The 21952-nt window shown below is 52.2% G+C and overlaps 1 protein-coding gene across 3 annotated transcripts in view; it reads left to right on the top strand.

Annotated features, from left to right (window-relative positions):
• The window catches only part of BRSK2 (BR serine/threonine kinase 2), a 167617-nt gene extending 146228 nt beyond the window's left edge, over window positions 1-21389 (top strand). The window contains exons 16-20 of one of the 3 annotated variants that reach the window (XM_027860212.1): window positions 3782-3905; window positions 5363-5543; window positions 5961-6050; window positions 18412-18459; window positions 21184-21389. In XM_027860212.1, coding sequence (XP_027716013.1) covers window positions 3782-3905; window positions 5363-5543; window positions 5961-6050; window positions 18412-18459; window positions 21184-21389 — 649 coding nt within the window. Of the gene's footprint in view, window positions 1-3781; window positions 3906-5362; window positions 5544-5960; window positions 6051-6517; window positions 6604-18411; window positions 18460-21183 lie in introns of those variants that run through there. The other 2 variants (XM_027860213.1, XM_027860214.1) reach the window with 2 other exon arrangements.
• The last annotated feature ends 563 nt before the right edge of the window (window positions 21390-21952 follow it).

A 21952-nucleotide genomic window follows, 5' to 3' on the forward strand; every position in this document is an offset into this window, starting at 1 on the left:
AGAAGAAGAAGAAGAAGAAGAAGAAGAAGAAGAAGAAGAAGAAGAAGAAGCTTTGAGAGCTCTTAACCTGGAGATGGCAAGGGGGTCAGACAACTGGTCAGAAAGAGATTACAGGGGACCTTTTGCTGGCACTGGGTGCAGCTGGCAGTGATTGGCAGCTCTATTGTGCATACACAGTTCTGGACCACAGTTCCAGGGTGGTGGGGAGCACTTGTGGTCAGTCACAAGGGAGCCGGGTCCCTGGTCACACTTCCAGAGCCAAGAGAACTTACGGCTTCAGGGGATGAGGGGCCCTTCCCAGGTAAAGACCAGAGCACAGACCAAGAGAGCAGTGGCCACACCTCTGCCAGGGTAACACCACCTTGGAAGCACTAAAAGCTTGAAGACCCCCCCCCCAAGACCTAGCTTTAAAAATAGCAGCCTGAAAAATCCTGAAGCTTGGGACAGTGCCTCCCTACCCCTAGATAAGCAGAGCCCAACTTTAACATGAAGTTCAAAGTCAAGACATAGGCTGGAAAAATGAGAAAACCACAAAAAAAGAATTGACCACAAAAGGCTACCATGGTGGCAGGGAACACCAAAATATAAACTCACTGTGAAAACAGCTACAAAGTCTCAAAGAAAAATGGTAATTGGACCCAAGCCCAATAAGAATTCCTGGAAGAATTAAAGAAGGCAATAAGAGTGGTAGAGGGAAAATTGGGGAAAGAAATGAGTGATTCAAGAAAAATATGAAAAAGAGAATTAACAGCTTGGTAAAAAAAAAAAAAGGCAGAAAAATTCACTGAAGAAAAGAACTCCTTAAAAATCAGAATTGACCAAATGTAAAAAAGAGATACAAAAGTTCACTGAAGAAAATAATTCCGTAAAAAAATTAGAATTGGGCAAGTGGAAGCTAATGGCTCCATGAGACATCAAGAAACAATAAGATAAAGCCAAAAGAATGAAAAAATAGAAGAAAATGTAAAATATCTCAGTAGAAAAACAAGTGAACTGGAAAATAGATCAAGGAGAGATACTTTAAGATTTCTTGAACTATTTGAAAGTAATGATCAAAAAGAGAGTCTAGATATCATACTTCAAGAAATTATCAAGGAAAACTACCTCCACTGTCTTAGATCTAGAGGGCAAAATAGAAATTGGAAGAATCCACCAATCACCTCCTAAAAGAGATTCCCCAAAGGGAAACTACCCGGAATATTATAGCCAAATTCCAAGTCAAAGAGAACATATTATTGGGGGAAAAGTCAGTGTCGTGAGAGTAAGCATTCATTGAGCCTGTGCCAGCAGACCCCAGAAGGACCTACTGATGATGCCTATGGAAGGGGCTTCCTCCCCTCCACACTCAGAGGATGGAGAGTAGAATTCAGGGTCCAGAACCAGGACTTTCCACACGGTGTTCATTGGAAGTCTGCTAGGATTCTGTGTCTGCACGCTTCCTTGACACACCTCACCAATGTGACCCAGTCCCAAAGTCATGGTGTTGCAGGACCTTTCTTCTTCCAACATCTGCAAGTCTAACACTGCTCAGCACAGGATGCTAGAGGTGCTCTAGACTTGCCTCATGGCAGCTTCTCTCCAAAGGCAGAGAAAATAAGAAAGAGAGAGTGTGTAACCCAAATTTAATTCTGACCTTGCAAGAGGTGATATGGGAGTCTCAGGAACCTTGGAAACAAGCAGCCATATCCACCATCTTGGAACTGGTCAGAGTGAGGGAAGTTAATATCTACCAAATGGACCACAGATTCTAGGAAGTCAAAAAATAAAGACATGGTCCCAGGATAGAACCTTTAAGATGCTAGGATGGAGACCAAGGAGGAAGTTCTGACATCAAATTCACACATGAGTCCAGTGAGAAAGACAAGGAGAGACGACTGGAGTTCAGCATGCCTTCTCAAGGAGCTCTCCAGCATGCTGGAAAGCTTTCACAAAGACATGCCCTTCCTAGTGAATTTGTTCTGTCTCTCAAAAGAACCATCTGGCAGGCGAAATCTCAGAGCTTTGTCACTTACCTTTAAGGACTTGTGGAGATCAGGAGATGACCAAAGGAGGGAAGTTTAGTTAGGAAAACTACAAAATAATTATAATAGCGCGCATTTATCTAGTGTCTACTGTATGCCAGGCACTGTGCTAAGCCCTGTAGAATCCTTACCTCAGTTGATCCTCACAACAACCCTGGGAGGTAGGTGTTATCATTATACCCATTTTACAGTTGAGGAGACTGAGATTAAGTGGCTTTCCAGGGTCACACAGCTAGTAAGTGTCTGAGGAAAGATTCAAACTCTAGTCTTCCTGACTGCAAGCCCAGCACTCCATGCACTGCACCACCTAACCACCTAGACAAGAAACTTGACAGCATCCCCGCTAATGTGCATAGGCATTTAAAAGAGAAGGTGGTTTTTGCCAGGAGTCAGCCTGGGTTCACAAATCCAAGTCATGCCAAGCTAACTTTATTTCCTTTTTTGACAGAATCGATAGAATTTCACTAAGTTGAGAGAGTCAGCGATATGCCATGGCTGTAATGTATTGATTTCAGCAAGTTCTCTGACAATGTATTTTATGAATGGAGAATGAAATGTGGGTGGAATGATAGGTACTGTAGGTAAATTCAGAACTAGTGTCACGATGACCATCTCCAAAGGCGTGGATAACCATTTGGTAACCATCTGGTTACCTGGTAGTGAACACCAGAGCTTCATCTTTGACTCTGTCCTGTTCAATGCTTTTACCAATAAGGTTATGACCTCTCAGGTCTCTGAGATGCTTCACTGGGGATACCTTTCTCTGAGCCTGTCTCTATCTCTCAACATATAGCTATATCTATGTTTGGTTGTTAATTTTCAGCTTATACCTTGTCTCCCAACACTCATCCCAGAATTCATCGTTGTTACGTCATTTCAGTCACGTCCAACTCTCCATGACCCCATTTGGGGTCTTCTTGGCAAAGATACTGGAGTGGTTTGCCATTTCCTTCTCCAGCTCATTTTACAGATGAGGAAACTGAGGCAAGCAGGATGAAGTGACTTACCCAGAGTTACACAGCTAGTGAGTGTCTGAAGCTGGATTTGACCTCATGAAGATGAGTCTTATTGACTCCAGGCCTGGCACTCTGTGCTCTGTGGCGCCCCCTAGCTGCCTTCATCCCAGAGTGCATGTATTCAACTTCTGTCCATAAATTCATCCTTGAAAGCAAGCACCGGTCCAAGGGTTGGGAGTAGTCTGTCAGGATCCTTGAAAGGTGGGGTCATCCCCTTGGTCTTTGCTTTGTCATCTTCTGTGTCTAGCTTCTAAGGGGCCTTGTCTGGGGTGAGAGATACTAAATACATTTGTTAGAGGGAAGCCCCCACGTTGCCTAAAACAGGAGGAATGGGGGCAGGAAGAGGGGCTGGCACAGAGTTAGGCTGGAGGGAGAGCGAGTTGAATTGGCAACCATGGGGAAGAAGAGTGTGGCCAGAACAAAGATGTCAGGGTTGAACCTTTGAAAACATTTTTGGTAGTTTGGGGATGCTGTCAGGGCTCAGTGGGGTGAGGCAGACAGGTCCCAAAGGTGAGAGTCAGAAGCATCCTTGCCAGCTACCTATCATGGTCCTGCCCTGGGCCTGTTTTCCTCTTGTCATCCCGTAGCTGATGCCCCTGAGCCTTCCTCAAAGAGTGGGAACATCTGGGAGCCTTGTATGAGACGCTCCTAGGCAACGTATGATCTCAACAGCATGTTCTGTCTCCTTTCCCTCCCCCTCTTCTTCCCCCTCCCCAACGCCGGTTCTGCTCTGCCCCACCACAGGCTCGCCAAAAAGTCTTGGTTTGGTAACTTTATCAACTTGGAGAAAGAAGAGCAAATCTTTGTGGTCATCAAAGACAAGCCGCTGAGCTCCATCAAAGCTGACATTGTGCATGCCTTCCTCTCGGTAAGGGGCTAGGGATTCGGGGCTGCTGACTCAGAGCCTTGTTGGGGCTGATCCAAGGCTGACCCTGCGAAGGGCTCCTCAGCCACACGGCTGCTGACAGACTCACCCAGAACAGAGAACAGGGAGCCCAGGTCTTCATTATGGTCACTGTTCCCAGGCTGAGCCTTGGAGAAATGGCCAGCGGCCCCCTTCTTCAGCTGCTACCATGGTCACTGGGGGCTCCAAGGGGCCACCCCCTGCCTCATTAATCATGATGGTGGCTAGCATGCAAAAAACCCTTTAATGCTCACAAAGCACTTTTACAAATGTCTCACAACTGGGGGGCAGGGGCTACTGTGACCCCTATTTTAAAGATGAGGAAACAGAGGCAAGACTTAACCCATGGGCACACAGCTAGGAAGTAGAAGGCTGAATTTGAACTCAGATTCTCCTGACTCCAGGGCTCCAAGCACTTTTCTAGAGGAGAATGGTTTTCTCTTTGGGGAGGCAGAAAAGCTGTCTTCCATATGCTCCCTGAAGACAGGGGCACAGACTTCTCTAGACTTGGATTTTCCCCTAGCACCAAGCATGGGGCTCTGAACACCACACATGCATATTAATGCTGGGGGACTTACAGGGGAGAGAGCAGGTCTGATTCGGTGGGGTCCAGGCTCTGTGTTGTGTGGCCCCCAGAATGGAGAGCCCTATACCATGGTGTTGGGTCTGGGACACAAGTAAGGATATGGAGATCACATTGGGGTTGCCCCCAGAGGCCACATAGATGGCTTGCCTGGACGCTTCTATCCTCTCTTGGCCCAGCATTTGGTAACCCCAGTGTTCATCTGCATGAGTGAAGGGAACCAGGTAATATATCCATAGAGGGCTAGATCTGTGAGGCTGCAGCCCAAGAGGACCCCCCAGATCTGGGTAGAATCTGTCCTGTTTGGGTAGCCCTCATAATCACCAGCTGAAGCCCAGGTCCTCAGGGACTCCTGAGATCAGCTTCATGGCATTTGCAAAGTCCTCTCCATCTCCTGAAGGCTGGGGGGCTCCAGACCCACTGTCCTGGTCTGCTTCCCTGAAGCTTGCCTTAATGGCTGTCACTGCAGCATCCGGCATCCTCCCCTGACATGCTCATGCCTGCCCCCCAATTCCTTACTGGTTTCCAAGGCCAGGCCTCCCTACCAGATAAACCCCATATTGAGTTCCAGTTGGGTTTTCTTTGAAGGAACACCTCTGAGTCTCGGCTCATTTGCAAAATTGAGCTAACAGATGAGGCTGGAGCTTAGTGAAGGCTCCTCCCTTTCCTAGTGATTGGCTCAACCTACCTCCCCACTCCCAAGAGTCCCTTTCCCCAACCCTCGTCAGAATGCTTCTGACAACCAGGGAAGCCAAGGAAGGCCTCCCATCAGAGCGCTCCTTCCAGGGGCACCCCCTCCCAGGACCTCATCGTCCTCTCCCCTGCTGCTCCCTCACAGATCCCCAGTCTCAGCCACAGTGTCATCTCTCAGACGAGCTTCCGCGCAGAGTACAAGTCAACGGGAGGGCCAGCTGTCTTCCAGAAGCCAGTCAAGTTTCAGGTGGACATCACCTACACGGAAGGCGGAGAGGCGCAGAAGGAGAATGGCATCTACTCAGTCACTTTCACACTTTTGTCAGGTGATGCCCCGAGTGCCAGGAGCAGAGCTTGGGGCTGGACCGGGGTAGGGGTGGGGGGAATAACCTCAGCTTCTGGCCGGGCCCCTCGTGGCTTGGTCCTGCATTGACAGGGGAAGAGGACACTTCCTGGGAATCCTTGGGGCCTTGCCTCAAAGTGGGGGGGGGGGGTGGGCAGGGCTAGCAGAAACGGCATCCCCTTCCTCCCATTCCTGAAGAGAGCTAGTGATCTGCCCTGGTCCTCCAGCTAATGGGTCACAGGGGAGGAAGGGAAGGGGGCCTCCTGGGGTCAGAGGGGTGGGGTGAGGGGGTCCTGGGCTGGGGAGACCCAGCTGTTTCTGCCCTGCCACCAGGACCCAGTGGTTCCCTTGCAGTCCACAGTGACCAGACCTCTCCTCCACCCTGCCCTGCCTTCTCCAGGTCCAAGCCGTCGCTTTAAGAGGGTGGTGGAGACCATTCAGGCCCAGTTGTTAAGCACACATGACCAGCCATCTGTCCAGCAATTATCAGGTGAGCTGCTGGCCCACCAGGGAGCCCACTGACTCCTCCAGAGGCCTCCCCTCCCCGGTAAGGGGGAGGAGACAGTATGGTACAGTGTGGTCCAATGGGGAGAGGCCAGGAGAGCAGGGGCGAGCGGAGCAGATACCCTGCCCCTCCGTGGCTGGGGAAGAGGGGTTTCTGTCGGGCAGAGGCCACCCCAGTCCTTCCCACACCCCGTCCCGCTGCCGCCGCCTCGTCTCCTTGCTCCTGGCTCTGCTTCCCCACCCAGCCTCCGCCTCCCTCGGTGCCCCGCTGCCCTGCCACACCTGCCCCCGTGTTCAGTGAGCAGAGCCCCCTGCCTGGCCAGAGCTGGGGCCAGCCAAGACAAGCAGAGCCATGGGCCGCCCTCAGCCGCCAGAGGCTCCAGGCATCTCTGACCGACTGGGGCATGCCTTGCCATGTGACCACACTAAAAAGAGCCCTCTTGTCCACTGTAGAAACCCCCCATTCAGCTCCAGGACTAAGCTGGGGAGCTGTGTTTAAGGGCCAGAAGGTGGCCACCAGCTACGAGAGTAGCCTCTGAGACTGTAGCAGGTAAGGCACTCCCAGCCTCGGCCAGGCCGCCTCTTTCTCATCCTCAGCGGGGGAGCCAGGGAGGGGAGGGGAGGGGAGGGGAAGGGGCCAGCCAGGTTTCCCCTCCTCAGTTCCTCTTCCCCTCTCTGGGCCAGCCAAGGCCACCATTAGGCCTGCCTGAGCCTCTGCAGGGAGCAGAGAGCAAGGTCCTAGAGAAAGGGACTTGAGAGCCCTTCACGGCCACCCAGGAGATGCCGAGTTCTCTGGTGTCCCCAGGGGCACTGGTCTGCCTGGCCAGAGGGGAGAGAGTCCAGAAGAAGGCCTCTGCAGGGGCCAGGGAGGCACCCTCAGCCTTTCCTTCCTGCACTTAGGTTCCCTCTGCCTTCCTATCTTCTCCCCACCCTGCTCAGAGGAACCAGTTGCCCAGTACAGGGGGTGGGGAGGGGTGGGGAGCAGGGAGGGAGACGAACCTTGGAGGGAGCAGGCTCAAGGAGTGGTGGGAGAGCATCCCTGCAGGACATTCCTGAGCCACAGGCCAAGAGCCGTAGGAGTGGGCAGACAGAAAGACGTACAGGCAGGCAGGCAGATGGACGACTGACAGATAGGCAGACACACAGCTTGACAGAGAGACACACGGCCGGCCAGGCAATCAGACAGACGGACGGACGGGCTGCCCAGCCTGCCAGACACAGACCGAGTAAACGCAGCTTTCCTTACTGAGGCCCTCAGGGTGGGCCTCAGGCGTTGGCAGGACAGCGAGCTCCAGTGGGGCCCGGTTCCACAGGCCCACCTCCTGGCTCCCCTGGTGCCCTGCCTTGCCCATTCCTCACTTCCATTCTTGTGGCCACCAGCTTCTCCAGTTCCAGCACACCTACCCAGCCCTTCCTTCCATCCCTCCATCTACGAGTACACGCCTTTCTCAAGTGCCCACTGAATACCCAACTCTCTGTTAGAGTACTAGAGACCCAGGCCCTGAGCCCGCCTGGCCCTGCCTGCCAGCAGCCTCCCTTGGGCTCCAGCCTTCTCTCCTCCCCTCTCCCTCCCTCCCTCCCTTGCCCTGTTCTTTCTCTAGCTTCCCATCCAAGCCCTGCACCTACCTCCTGCTCCTTCTCTTCCATCCTGTCCCTTCCTTTCTCCTCTTTCTCCTTCCTAGGTGTCCCCTCCCATAAACCTAAGGCCAGAGAGGAACAAGGGAGACCCAGAGGCAGGGAAAGGTGGGAGCATGGCACAAAGGGGAGATCCCATATGTGGAGAGTAGAGTTCAGCCCCTGTGGCCAGAAGCTGCCCAGTGGGAAGGGCCCTAAGGATTGGGTCGGGGGAAGGAGAAAGGGGAGGAGGGAGCCAGAATCCACGAAGGCTCCAAGGCCAATGAAGGCTGATCCTGAAGGCAGGGCTATGAGGGAATTAATGAGGAGGTCTCATGGGTTCAGGGCCGCTGGGAAGGAAGAGATGGAGGGATGCATTCTCCCCACCCACCTGAGCCCTCTTCCCTGAGATTGACTCCCTGGTCTTTCAGGGGAACAGAATTGTAATCAAGCTTAGGTTGGGGGCCTCAGGCTAAGGAGCCCTCTGCAAAGTAGGGGGTGGGAATGAGGGAGCCTCTAAATTCCCTTCCAGCTCAGAGATACCTGGTCTCTCCACACCTGCCTGGGGCCTGGCTCTGATGCTTTCACCCTTCAGCACCAGTGGCCTGCCTGGGTCAGAGGTGGCAACCCCTTGTCTGCATCCTGCTGAATGTGGTAGAGGGCACTGTCTCTGTGTCTGTCTGTGTCACCTGCATGTGCCTCTGGCTGAGGACTGAGCTGGGGTACTCCTGTCCCCCCAGCCCAGTGCTCGCTACCCTCACCATCTTCCCTCTGCTTTCACCTTCCCTGCAGTGCTTGTTTCACTCTACCCTTTGCCCAGCTGAACTCTGAGCTATGGAGTGCACAGGACTCCCCCGCAGGCTGGTGCCTGCTCTGGGCTGAACCCAGGGGTGGTGCTAGCTGCTGCAAGCCAGCCAATGGGCAGCCCCTTCCAGTGCTATGCTGCCTCTAGGGAACTTGTCCCCCCTCCGGGCTAGCTGCCAAGGGCAGAGGAAGGTGGCACCATAGGGATGGCACTGTAGGGGCCCTGCCCTCCCTCCAAGGGCCCAGTACATAACTCAGGCATGAAGACAGGCCTTGGGGGCGCTAGGCTGGCTGGTGTCCTCTCTGCCCCTCCCTGATGGTATACCTCTTGCCAAGCCCCTTAGGAATGAGGCTCCTGAAGAAAGCACCGGCAGTAGAGCCATGGGCCAGGCTCAAGCTCAGCCTTGCTCCCCATGCTCCCTGAGGGTCATGGGAATGGCCTCAACTGCTGCACCAGCCTGCCCTGTGACTGGGGAGAGAAAGCAGCTGGCCATATGTTACAGTGGCTAGGGCACTGAACTTGGAGTCAGGAAGACCTTGGTTCAGATTTCACCTCAGACATTTACTATCTCTGTGACCCTAGGAAAATCTGGGCCTTTATCCACAAAATGAGGGCTTTGAACTAGATAGTCCCTGAAGTCCTTTTCAGCTCTAAATCTGTGATCCTGTGATTCCCGGGGACCCAAGGACAGCCATGCACTGTCCTGCCATCAGCTGAGTGGACTTGCAAGGGAAAGACTAGCTAGGCTACCACTATGGAAAGAATGCTTACAGCCCCATGGTAGGCCAGAGTAAGGCAGTCTCCTTAGGCTGCCAGGCCAGCACATTGCAGGAACATTGCTCTCCCTAGGTAGGTGTTGACAAGATCTAAGCACACTGCCCAGGATGGGAGGAGGTACTCACAGAGACACAGACACAGCCCTAGCAGGAGGCCTCTACTTCCCCAGGCATCCTGTGCCTGGGATCAGCTGCAGGGCTCCAAGCTTTTGCCAAGCAGTCCAGTCCAGGAACTAGGTCCTATTACTCCATGTCAGTCAGTCAATAAATGTTTATTAAGTGCCTACCATGTGTCAGGCACTGTGCTAAGCACTAGGGACACAAAGAAGGGCAAAAGACCATCCCTGCTCTAATGGTAGAGCATGCAAACAAAGATGTACAATCGAGCTATAGTCAGTATAGTCAGCAGTCAGCAAAGGAAAGGGACTCAAAGGGAAGGGATCCCAAAAGACTTCTTGTAGAAGATAGGATTTTAGCTTGAAACATGAAGGAAGAAGCCAAGAAAGCCAGAGCAGAGACTAGAGGAGAGAGCACTGCAGGAGTGAGGGAGGAAATGCCTGGAATTGGGAAATGGAGTGTCTTGTGGGATGAACAGCAAGGAGGTCAGTGTCACTGGACTGCAGAACACATGGGGTGGGCTGAGGGTTAAGAAGACTGGAAGGGGGAGGAGAACAGCTTGTGAAGGACATTAAAAGCCAGAGAATTTTTGCATTTGATCCTGGAAGTGATAGGGAGGCAGTGTATGATGGCAACATGGTCAGACCTGCCCTTTAGGAAGATCATTTTGGCAGTTGAGTGGAGGATGGACCAGAGGGGAAGAGACTTAAGACAGACAGACCCCACCAGCAGCTATTGCAATAGTCCAAGCATGAAGTGATTAAAGCCATCTGGTCGGTGGGTGTCAGAGTCAGAGCAGGGAAGGAGGGGGTATACCAGAGATATTACAAGGATAGAAATCACAAGCTTAGATGACTTATAGTTTATGGGAGTGAAAAATTATGAGAGAGTGAGGAGTCAAGGATGACACCTAGTTTGTAATCCTAGGTGACTGAGGAAGTGGTGGCATCCTTGGCAGAAACAGGGAAGGCAGGAAGAAAAGAAAGTTTGAGGCAGAAAAGACAGTTCAGTTTTGGACATGCTGAGTTTGAGATGTTTATGTGGCTTCCAGTATGAGATATCCAATAAGGATTTAGAGATGTGAGGTCAGAAGAAATGTTAGACCTAGGTAAGTAGATCTGAGAATCATCAGCAAAAGATAGTCATTGAATTCATGGGAGCTGATAAGATCCCCAAGTGAAACAATATAAAAGGAGAAGAGGCCCCAGGGCAGAACCCCGAGGGACACCTATGGTTAGAGGGTGGGATATGGAGGAGAATCCAACAAAAGAGACAGAGAAAGAGTGGTCAGAGAGGTAGGAGGAGAACCAGGGTGGGGGAGGGGGAAGGGAGAGAGAGAGAGAGAGAGGGAAAGAGAGAGAGGAGAAAGAGAGAGAGAAGAGAAGAAGAGAGAGGAGAAAGAGAGAGAGAAAAGAAGAGAGAGAAAGGAGAGAGGAGAGGAGAGGAGAAAGAGAGAGGGAGCAGTGTCCTGAAAACGTGGAAAGAAGAGAGGATCCAGGAGGAGAGAGTGACCAACAGCGTCAGGGGCTGCAGAGGTCAAGGAGAATGAGGACTGAGAAAAGACACTTCCGAGATCATTAGTAACTTTAGTGAGAACAGTTTCTTTTGAATGATGAACTTGGAAGCCACATTGCAGAGAATGGAGGTGCAGACTGTGGAAGACCTTCTTGAGGATTTTCACCACAAAAAAAAAAAAAAGAAGAGAAGGGGCTAGCAGGGATGGATGGATGGATGAAGTGAAGCGGTGTGGAGGATGAGGAAGCCTTGGGCATGCTTGCAGGCAGCAGGGAAGCAGTCAGTGGACAGGAAGAGACCAAAGATAAGTGAGAATGGGGATAAGAGGGGGCCTTCTGCTGCAGGAAATGGGATGGAATGGGATCACTTGTGTTTGTGATCACTCCTAGCTCCAAGTCTTCCAAGGAGACTGGAGGAAGGCTCCGAGGAAGCTGAAGTTGGTGATGGGGGCTAGCATCACCCTCTCACTGGTCCTTACCACAAGCTCAAATCTCAGATTCCTTGGGGGAAGGGAAGAAAAGAAAAAAAAGTTGATTTTCCCCATTTGACAGCAAATGAAGCCAAGGCCCAGGGAGAGGTGTGGGCTCAGTCAGAGGGGCCAAGCTGAGATAAAAACCTGGCTATCCAGCTGCCTGGCTCATGCTCAGAGAGGAGGAGCACTTGCCTCTCAGTAGGACCAAGCCTTTTCTGTACTCTTCATCTCTTCTTCTACCCCTGGTGACCTGACAGTGCCTGACACATAGCAGGGACACTGGCTGAAAGGACTAAAATTCTTGAGCTGAGGTCAAGAGGATAAGGAGGCTTACAGCCACACGGTGAGCTCTCTGTCTTAGCTCCAAGGAGCTCCTTCCCAGGCCTGACTCCTGGGGGCTGCAGCTCTCAGGAGGGAAGAGTATCTGCTTTCACATCTTGGGTGCTGGTCACCGCCAACCCCTCCCCCTTGTGAAGTCCCATCTCCCATGTCCTGCATTTGCTTCATTCCACCCAAGTGCACCCTCTTTTTGTTTAGTTATTCTTCTAGCATCCTCTGAATCCTGATTCTGTTAGACAACTTGATTCAATTCAACAAGTGCTTACCAAGCACCTACTCTGTGCAAGATGCCCCTGGGGATACAAAGGCAGTCAGATAAATGACAGTTCTTGCCCTCAAGGAGCTTATATTCCTCTAGTGAATCTAACAGACTGACCCTCCTTTACAGCCTCATGACAGATTTGATAAGTGTATTTTCTACATCTCTATCCAGGTAATTGGGGAAAGTGTCCAATAGGATAGGGTCAAGCGTTAAACCCAACAGCTCACCACTAGAGACTTCCAGGTTCATGTTATTTCACCAATAAATATTCTGAAGTTGGTCTTTCACTCAATCCACAAAAAGGAGAGCCAAGAGAAATAACTGGCGTGCAGTAGGCAGAGTATTAGAGCCAGGAAGATCTGAGTTCCAATCCAGCCTCAGACACTTACTAGCTGTCTGAACCTGAGCAAGTCACTTAATCACTCTTTGCCTCAGTTTCTTCATCTGTAAAATGGAGATCATACTAGCACCTTCTTTCCAGGATTGTTGTGAGGCTCAGATGAGGTAACATTTGTAAAGCTTTTCACAAACCTTCAAACACTCCCAGCCTCCCTTTTTTCCCTAAGCGTTTTATCATCCATCCTCAAGTCTTGATGGAGCAGATGTGCTTCAAGTTCAGTTTGCCAAACCCCCTTTCCCTTTCCCATCAGAGATCTAAGACAGAAAAGGGGGCCAGGCATGAAGCCACAGTGAGAAGTGACTGATGACTAACCCTTGTGCTCCATCAGCATCCATGCAATGTTAATGGACTGAGAGGAATGTCCCCAGTGTGTGGCTGGGTGGAAGGAGGGGAACACCTGTGGAGGACTGATGGGCTCACAGGTTGAAAATGGGTTTTGGTCATCCCCAACTGCAGGGAGTAACCACACGGATCAGATCACATGTTACTGTCCCCAATGGAATGTAAGTTCCCTGAGGCCAGGAACTATTCCTTCCTTGTCTTTGTATCCCCAGAAAAATCAGCACAGTACAGGTGTTCAAGACATGCTTGTTGACTGGTCACTGATACCTCCAAGTGTTTCTGAAAATCAGTGTATTGACCCCTTTCCAGTCTTCCTGGCATCTTTCCTTTTCCTCACTTTCTTCGGGGAGTCCTTGAAGATTACCAGTATTAGGTTGGCCGTGATGTCTGCTCCCTCCTTGAAGGGCCCTGGGATAGGCTTTTTCTGGGCTTGGAAGCACAAACTCTGCCATGTTCTCTTACTCTTACTTTACCAATTCTGAAGTTATATTTCCTTTTTGATGTGTTTGTTATTCCTCTTTCAGTGTGAAGATCTTGCTTCTAGGTAGATAAATAGGACTGGAGTACTTTGACTTTATTTCTGTCTCCTGTCACCATTATACCAGCTTCCCTGAACAACAGGTCCACTCTATCCTCCTTCTTGTAGTGATCTTTTAGCGTGTTTTACAGCCTCAGTTTCTTCTAGAAGGTCATCTTCCAGAACCTGTTCTCCACCGAGATATTCATAAAGCAGTTAGCACGGTGCCTAGCGTAGTAGGCACTTAATAAATGCTTATTCCCTTCCCTGTTTTCAAAAATCCATTTCAGTCTTTTGTGTGGAGATTATAAGCTCCTTGAGGTCAGGGATTGTTTTTTGTTTGCCTCTTTCTGTATCTCTAGCACTTAGCACAGTGCCTGGTACTCAGTCAGCTTTTAACAAATGTTTGTCGATTGATTTGGTCCCTTCCTTCCAGCTCATGCATAAGTCCTCTTCGAATCAGAGTTTATCAGAGAGGTCCCTTTGCAGCCACATCTGACTCTTTAAAAATATTTCTTCCTCTACTTTCTTATTGAGATCATCTGTACTCACATTGTTGGAATTTTGTTTCTGAGAGCCATCTCTATTCCTCTTTAAAGTCTTTTACCATGGGATCTCTGAACTCTTTGAAATCTGCTTTCTTGACTTATAGGATCCAAATCCAATTGTGCTCAATTTTCCCTTCCCTCATTGATTATTAGGAACTCTCTAGATGACATGGGGACTTAGTTCTCCCCACGGTTTCCTGACCTTCCTTGGTCGGAACTGAGGCCAGAGTAGCAGATGCCTTCATCGATGAAGAATGACCTGTCAGTGAAGTGACAACAATGAGACTATTGCAGATGGCATCTTAATAGTTCACACTATCCCATACTACTGTGTTTCTCACTTGGGCCAGTTTAGGTCCTGGTGCTAGAGAAGCATCATCCATAGTCTCCATCTGCTCCATAAGTCTTGTCATTTCTGACTCCCTTTCCAGGCATCCTCACCCAAACAGTCTCCACCATACTCCCCCTCAGGTATAAGGATGTGCAAACAGATGGACATCTTCTCAACTGGCTGTGAGACCCCATCACCCTCTTAGCACCTCATTTATCTTTGAACAAATGCTGACACCTCTGTGTTCTAGCCATGTTTCTCACCCCAGCACTGAGCACAGTGCTTTGGCTTTTGGCTCCTCATGTTCAAGCTTCAGGCTCACTTGGCTGCTCCCAAGCTCCTCCATGAGGCCACCCTCCCCTAACCCTTCCTCCTATGGCTCATTGGGCACCCCTTCCCCTATTACTGGTCCTTCTCTCACACAGCAGATGTCCTCTGTGTCATCCAGTCTTAGAGCTGTTGGGACAGATTTCTCTCCTGTTCAAATTCATGAGTCTCTCAGCTCTGAGATTCAACCTGCCCTTTGCCAGGAGCTCATCATTCTAGGACTTCAGCTGTCATCCAGAGAACCCAGTCTTGTCATTTGGTGTGACTCATGAGTGCATAGCTCAGAGGACCAACCTGCCTTTGTATATTTGAGGATATAGAGGCAGAGGGAGGAGAAGTAATTGGCCTGAGGTTATTCAAGCAACTCAAATCCAACAACCTCCCATTATACCACACTGTCTCTCCTGGTCACCTCCCAGGCAGCTTCTCCTTTCTCTACCAAGGGCTTGAGCTTGGCCTAGAAGGAGAGAGAAGAGCAGGAGACATTTTCCTGTAGCTTGTGAGCAACCTGAGCTGGAGGGCCCTCCCTCTGTGGATGGTTGTGCTCAGTCCACTGAGGCCTCAGCTCCCAGAGTCAGGCTGTTCAAGCCACCTCTCTATTTTGGCTGAGTCAGTCTTGACTGTAGAACAGCTTGACAGTCAGAGTGAAGGGCTCCCCCAGCTCTCCACTGACTCAGATCTGGGGCCAGAGCCCCAGGCAAGGGTCTGATGGGCTTGGCTCCCCCATCTCCACAGGGCAGAGGCTCCTTGCCTGTGGCCTCCTGATTAGCTTCCACATCCCCCCCCATGGAAACAGCCAAATTCCCTTGGAGGAAGAGATCTCTTTGCTCTGGGGTTCTTGGAGGTTGGGGACCTTTTCTTCTGAGTAAAGTTCCTCCTGCAGAGACTCTTGGTCAGTTCTGGGGGGGGGGGGGGTCCTCGCTCAGAGCTCCTGGCACGTGGGTGTTGTCCCCTTCACTCTCAGCAAGGGAAGGATGCAGGACAGGTAGGCTCAGTACATACCATCCCTGAGCATCTGGGAGCTGCTTCCTCTGGGCCCCTACAGGTTGGCCCCTTTAAAGGTGGTGATTCCCACTCCTGTGTGCCAGGCACTTCGCCAGGTGCTGCCTGAAGGGAGGTTACATCTCACCAGAGGGAAGGAATACGTATACAAACAATTCAGTAAAATGTATCTAATTCAATATGAAGTCATAGCAGGGGAGCTGGACAAGGGTGTCCCGGGGCAGGAATCAGGAGTGACCTCTTGCAGCCCTGGAGCCAAATCTTGGCAGAATTTAGGGAGCTGAGTACGGAAAGCATTCTAGGTGCAATGGACATCCAAGCCATACATGGGCCATGGCAAGGAGGCCAGCATGGATGTGATGGTTGGTGCATGAGGGAGCGCTGTGTGAAGTCAGTCTGGACAGGTCCGTCAGGCTTTAAATGCCATGGCAAGGAGGCCACTGTGGCCATGATGGACATTGTGTGAGGGAGTGCCACGTGAAGTCAGTCTGGACAGGGTGGTCAGATTTGCTTTAACTGACAGTGATTTTTGCCCTTGATGCTGGAGGAAGGCATGAGGGAGCTTTGTAAGCCCCTGCCCCAAGAGTGACTCAGTCAGATGTGTGACTTAGGAATATTGATTTGACCATTGTGGGGAGGAAGGAGAAAAGAACAGTCCCTGCCCTCAAGGAACATATACTCTGATGGGGTAGATACAGAATATATACAAAATGACCACAAGGGAGTTTGGGAAGGGAGGTTCCTAGCAACTGGGGAGTGGAGGAGTAAGAGCATTCAAAGCAGGGTAAATAGCCAGTGCAAAGGTATGGTGGTGGGAAACAGGGCATCCTGCTGCTCAAGAATTGGTCTGTAAAATGCATGAAGAAGAGAAATGTGACAGAATTCTGGAAAGGCTCAGTGATGAGGGCTTGAGAGAGAGGCAGCTGTAGAGGCAGCATTGGCAAGACTTGGCAGCTTGAGGGGAGGGAGGAATCTGAGATGACACAGGTTGGGAGCCGAGGGGACTGAAGGGACCTGGGTGCCCCCAACAGTCATAGGGAAGTCTGGGGCAGGGGGAGGGGAGGAGAAGAATGAGTCCAGTTTTGGACATGTTGAGTCTGAAATGCCTCTGGGACATCCCATCCAAGAAACCCAAGGGACAAGTGGTGATGCAGATCTGGAGGTCAGGAGGAAGAATCCGTGCAGAGATGATTATTGAGCCCATGGGAGTCACCAAGGGAGAGAAAAGAAAAGGGGGCCCAGAACAGAACCCACACAGAGCAAACAGGCCCCGAGTAAAGATCTAACAAGAGACTGAGAAAAGGCAGTTAGACACAGGAAGACAAAGCAAAGAAAAGCCAAGAGAGAAGAGTGTTACAAACACTTAGAGAGGAGAGAGAATCTGAGGGAAGGGGGTGATCAACCATGTCAAACGCTGCAGGGAGATCAGAAAAGGTGAGGAGGGAGAAAAGGCCATCAGAACTATCCATTAAAGGAGAAGATGGAGAAAGAGAATGGGGAGGGGAGAGGGAATAAGAGGATGAGAAAGAGAGAGATAAAGAGGGGGAAGAGAGAAGAGGAGGAGGAGAGAGGGGAGAGAGAGAAGAGAGAGGGGAAGGAGAGAGAGGAGGAAAGGATAGAGAAGGGGAGGAGAGAAAGGAAAATGAGAGGGGAGGGGAGAAAGAGAGGAGAGAGAGAGGGAGAGAGAGGAAAGAGAGAGGGAGGAGGGATGGGGAGAAGAGACAGAGTAGGAGGAAAGAGGACAGAAAGAGAGCAAAGAGAATAAAAGAGAAGAGAGCAGAAAAAAAGGAGAACAGGAGGAGAGAAGAGAGAGGAGAAAAGAGGAAGGAGAAGAAAAGAGGAAGATGGGAGAGGAAGAGAGGAGGAAGATGGAGACAGAAGGGAGAGGAGAGAGAGAGAGGAAGGGAAAGAGGAAGAGAAAGGGGAGAGGAGAGAGAGAGAGAAATTTAAATTTCCAGACACAGTTCCATTCTGAGTGTTAAGGGACCCAATGCTGCTCCCCACCGCAAGCAAGAATGCTTTTCTTGATCTCAGACTCTCCAAAGACACCAGCCTTGACCACACTTGGTCCCCCGTTTGGGACACAGCACTCCCGGGCTCAGTCGGTCACCAGCTGGAGACTCTCAAACCAGACATCCAAGTGTCTATCAGCATCCCCGCTTTCCAGACCCCTTTGGGCGCCCATGGTGGACAGCATTGAGATGGGCCACAGCTGAGGGCAGCGTGTTGCCAAGATCAGTCAGCCAAGTGTACGTTAAGCTTCCTTCCCATGCAGAAAAGGACCCTGTGAAACATAGAAAACTGTGGTTCTGCCCCAGGGAGCCTACAATCTAACAGCCAGCCCCTGGGAGGCAAGTGCAATTATTCTCTCCATTTAACAGATGATGAAATTGAGGCAAGCAGAGGCAAAGTGACTTGCCCAGGGTCATGCAGCTAGTAAGTGCCTGAGGCCAGATTTGAATTCAGGAAGCCAGATGGCACACCTGGGATTGGAGTCAGAAAGAACTGAGTTCAAACCTTGCCTTAGATACTTACTTACTTGCTGTCACTTCGACTCTGTTTGCCTCAATTTCCTCATCTGTAAAATGGGAGTGATGATATAGCATCCACCTAGCAGGACTGCTGTGAGGATTGGACGAGATGTTTGTAAAGCACTTAGCCTAGTGCCTGGCACATAGTAGGTCAGATAAAGCTCAGCTACTCATCTTCGACTTGACCAGATTTGAGTGGGGCAGGGGTCCAAGGAGGCTGGCCCCATGCCACCCTCCCTCCTTTAGGCAGATCTCAATGGCTCTGGGAAATGGGGAGATGTGGGCAGGAGTAGCCACAGCCACCCCCTTCCTAGAGTGGGGCTGCTCCGGAGGCCCTGGAGAACAGGGAAGGGCCCAGAGGGGCTTCCCAGTGGATGCCGAGGGCCGAGGGCCCGGCAAGAACCCACTTTTACATTTCTCCCCCCTCCTCTCTCCGTTCTGTGCTCCAGACACCACTAACTGTATGGAATTGATGACGGGGAGGCTTTCCAAATGTGGTAAGAATGTCCCTCCTGCCTTCCCCCCTCCCTCTGCCCTCATGGCCCTCCTGTCCCCCAAGTCCACACCCTCCTGGCCAGCCCACAGCTGCTCTCCAGGCACACAGTCTGGCCCACAAACCCGGCCCCCCAGCACTCCTGCTTTTCCTCGCTGGGGCTGCTTTCTGTCCCTCCCCTACAGATTGGGAAGCTTTGAGAGGTGACATGCCCTTCGCCACGCAAGCAGTGGCCACCCCCCCCATCTTGCTCCCCTGGGCTCTCTCTGGGTACTCACTCCACTCTCCTGAAAATGGGCCATAGATGGAGCCCGAATCCCCAGGTGCAAATCTGAGACTGTTTTCTCCTCCCTGCCTTCCTCTCCACCCCACCCCCCAGCCCGTATCTCACACACACACACACATACACACACACACATGCACACACACATGCATGCACATACACGCACACGCACACACACTCCTAGGTGTTCTCCCAGATGCACACACACACGCGCATGCACACACACATACCTAGGTGTTCTCCCAGACACACACAGACACATACAGCCTCCTAGTGCCCCAGGTCTCTGTGGCCTCCCACAGTCCTCAGGAACAGGGCCCTGAGACCAGAGGGGGACCATGGATATCAGGAAGAGGGAAGCCTCAGATGAGAAGGCAGTTCAGTTTTTCGTTAGAATCCCAGGGTCTTCCCAGGGGCTTTGCCCTCCAAGGCTTACCTCCTCCCGAGAGTGCCCGTTCTATCCCTGTCCATCTGCCCCAAGCCCAGCCCAGGATAGGAGGCCCAGCAGCCACTGGGCTTGGTGCTGCCCTCAAGGCCAGAGCAGGGCTTCTTGCCTGGGTCCCCCAGCTATCCAGTCTGGGGTGGTGGAGACGGGAAGGAGCTGGCAGCAGCAGGCTGGACCTCTCCTTCCCCTCTCCATGTGCCTGGGGGCAGTGCTGACCCCAAGGGGCCCAAACCCAAGCCCTGCTCTCCAGGAGTCAATCGATGGACTCCAAGGGGCTCTGGCATGTGCCCCCTCAGTGGGAGCTGCCTTCACCGCACTTTCACTCTTGTACTGATAGGCCCAGATTCAAACTCATGGCAAAGGCAGGCAGGGAGGAAGAGAGAGACAGATCATAGAGAGGCAGGTGGGGGCTGCGGTCAGTCCTGGGCCTCCAGGGAGAGGCCCGGAACCTTTCCCTCCTGGCTCAGAGCTCGGGCTTCCAGGGCATGGAGGCCTGAGAGGCCAGCCTGAAGGGTGAGGTGGGAGCTGTGGCCTGCCCTCTCTGGCCTCTGCTTGGGGCTCTCCTGGGCGCTCCTGGGCCAGAAGGCCCTCCCCTCCTGGGGGTCACCACACCTGCCCTTATTGGCTCCTTCATCTGTTCCCATTTCCCCTCCCCACCCTCTGCTCTTCTTTATGTCTGCTGCATCCGTTGGCACCGAGGCGACATGGCCAAAGCCACTGGGCCAGGTCCCACCCACCTCCCAGATGGCACAGAGTGCAGGAAGTATTCCAGCTGGGGCTGCCCTAGGGAGGTGCTCCAATCTGAGGAGACAAAGGGGGATTTCCTTCCAGACTAGAGCAAGGGCCTCTGGCCCTTTTTCATAACAAGATCCTAGAGTGGATGGTGCTGGGGCTTGGCGAGGCTGAGACAGGCCTCGAGGAAGGGGCTTACCAGAGAGAAGCAGGCACAGGGCTAGGGGTCCCAGAGGAGGATCAGAGCAGGACTCCCTGCCATGCTTCCACAACGTCACCAGATGCCCCAATACCTTGGCCAAAAGCTTGCTGGTGCTGACGGCCCTCATCCCTCTCCTCCGGGGGCTACCTAGGCAGGGGTCCCAGTGCCTCCAGGCAGGACGGACTGGATGGGCAGCCTGGGGGAATGCCATGCTCCGCCATCAACTCCATCCCGTGGTTATCAGCAAGGGACTTTAGCACCCTTCCCCCATCGGCAAACCTTGGTTTCCTTATCTGTGAAATGGGAATGCCATCAGGTCTGCCTATAGATGCTTTTCTGAAAGCTGGAGCTCCCGATGGGGAAAGTAGATGTTCTCAGAAGCCAGGGAACCAGCTCCTCCTTCACTGCCTCTCTCCTCCTCCTCCCCCATCCCAGCCCACCTAGATGCCAGGCGTGACTTTGGGTTTGAAAGTCTGAGCCTTGTAGGCACCGGGCTGGCAGGGCCTGGGCCTGAACCTCCTTCCTGGTCCTTCTGGCCAAAGACCTAGATGGTTTCTCCCCCAGCCCCAGGCCTCTCTAGAACAGCTGGCATCCCCCACCTCACCTTTTCCCTGGCTAGTCACTGTTGCTGGGCAGTGCCCTCATCTGCGGCAGGCAGGCAGGCAGCAGAGTTGTTAGGAGCTCCTGGGGACCTCATCTGGCAGCCTCGTTAGGACCTCCCGCCCTTGGTGGGATCTGGAAGGCCCTGTGGGCTGAGCCCTGCTGTCCCCTCCTTGCTTGCTGGCCTCCCTTTGTCTCTAAGAGCTCTGGCACCCCGGCACCCCTGGCATCCCTGGCACCCCTGGCACCCCTGGCTCTGGGTCTCTCATCACACTTGTTTTTCTTCCCTTCCCGTAAAGGCCCATGTTCATTCGTGTGTTTGTTCTCTCTCTCTCTCTCTCTCTCTCTCTCTCTCTCTCTCTCTCTTTCTCTCTCTCTGTCTCTCTCCTTCCCTCCCTTCCTCTCTCTCTCTCCCTCTCGTTCTCTCTCTCTCTTTTTTTTTTTGTCTTCTGTTCTGTGTACCCAGGCAGCCCATTGAGTAACTTCTTTGACGTAATTAAACAACTTTTTTCAGACGAGAAGAATGGGCAGGTGGCCCACCCCCCCGGCACGCCAACCAAGTCTAGCGCCCACAGCCAGCGGAGAGAGGCCGAGGCGCCTGCCGCCAAGTATCCAGGCGGCAGAGACAAGGCAAAGTCGGCCGCACCAGCCGCCACCCAAGAGCAACCCTAGAGATACACTAACGCCCGCCCACCCTGAGTAGAGCTGCCCCTATCCCTAAGCACAGCGCTAACACCGCAAGCAAGACCTGAGGCCTCCATAGAGAGCTGGCCTGGCTGCTGGCGGGACGGACAGAGCAGGCTGGCACTGCTGCCAGGGCAGCTGGAGGAGCAAGGACTGTGTATATGTATACGACCACATAGATATTATATATATATATATATATAAAATATACATACATCCATATAGATTTATAGTTGCGCTATGCTCTGTACACCCAGGCAGGGGAACAGGCAGGCCCGCTGACAGACAGACAGACAGGCAGGCAGCACAGACACATAGCACAGACAGCACAGATTACGCAAAGCCCTGGCTGAGGATGGCGGGCTCTGGCTTGGGCATCTGGTCTTCCCCTCCCTCTTCCCATCACCACTTCTCTGCACTCTCTCCCAGCGGGGGCTTCAGACCTTCCTGACGTCCTGCTTTGATCTTGGTTCACTCTGAACACTCGCTCTTTCTCTTTCTCTCTATCTGTCTCTCTCCTCTCTCTTTCCTTTCTCTCTGCTCTTTCTCCT

This window comes from Vombatus ursinus, unplaced genomic scaffold (assembly GCF_900497805.2).
Source record: "Vombatus ursinus unplaced genomic scaffold, bare-nosed wombat genome assembly UNPS02014176.1, whole genome shotgun sequence".
Taxonomy (NCBI): Eukaryota; Metazoa; Chordata; class Mammalia; order Diprotodontia; family Vombatidae; genus Vombatus; species Vombatus ursinus.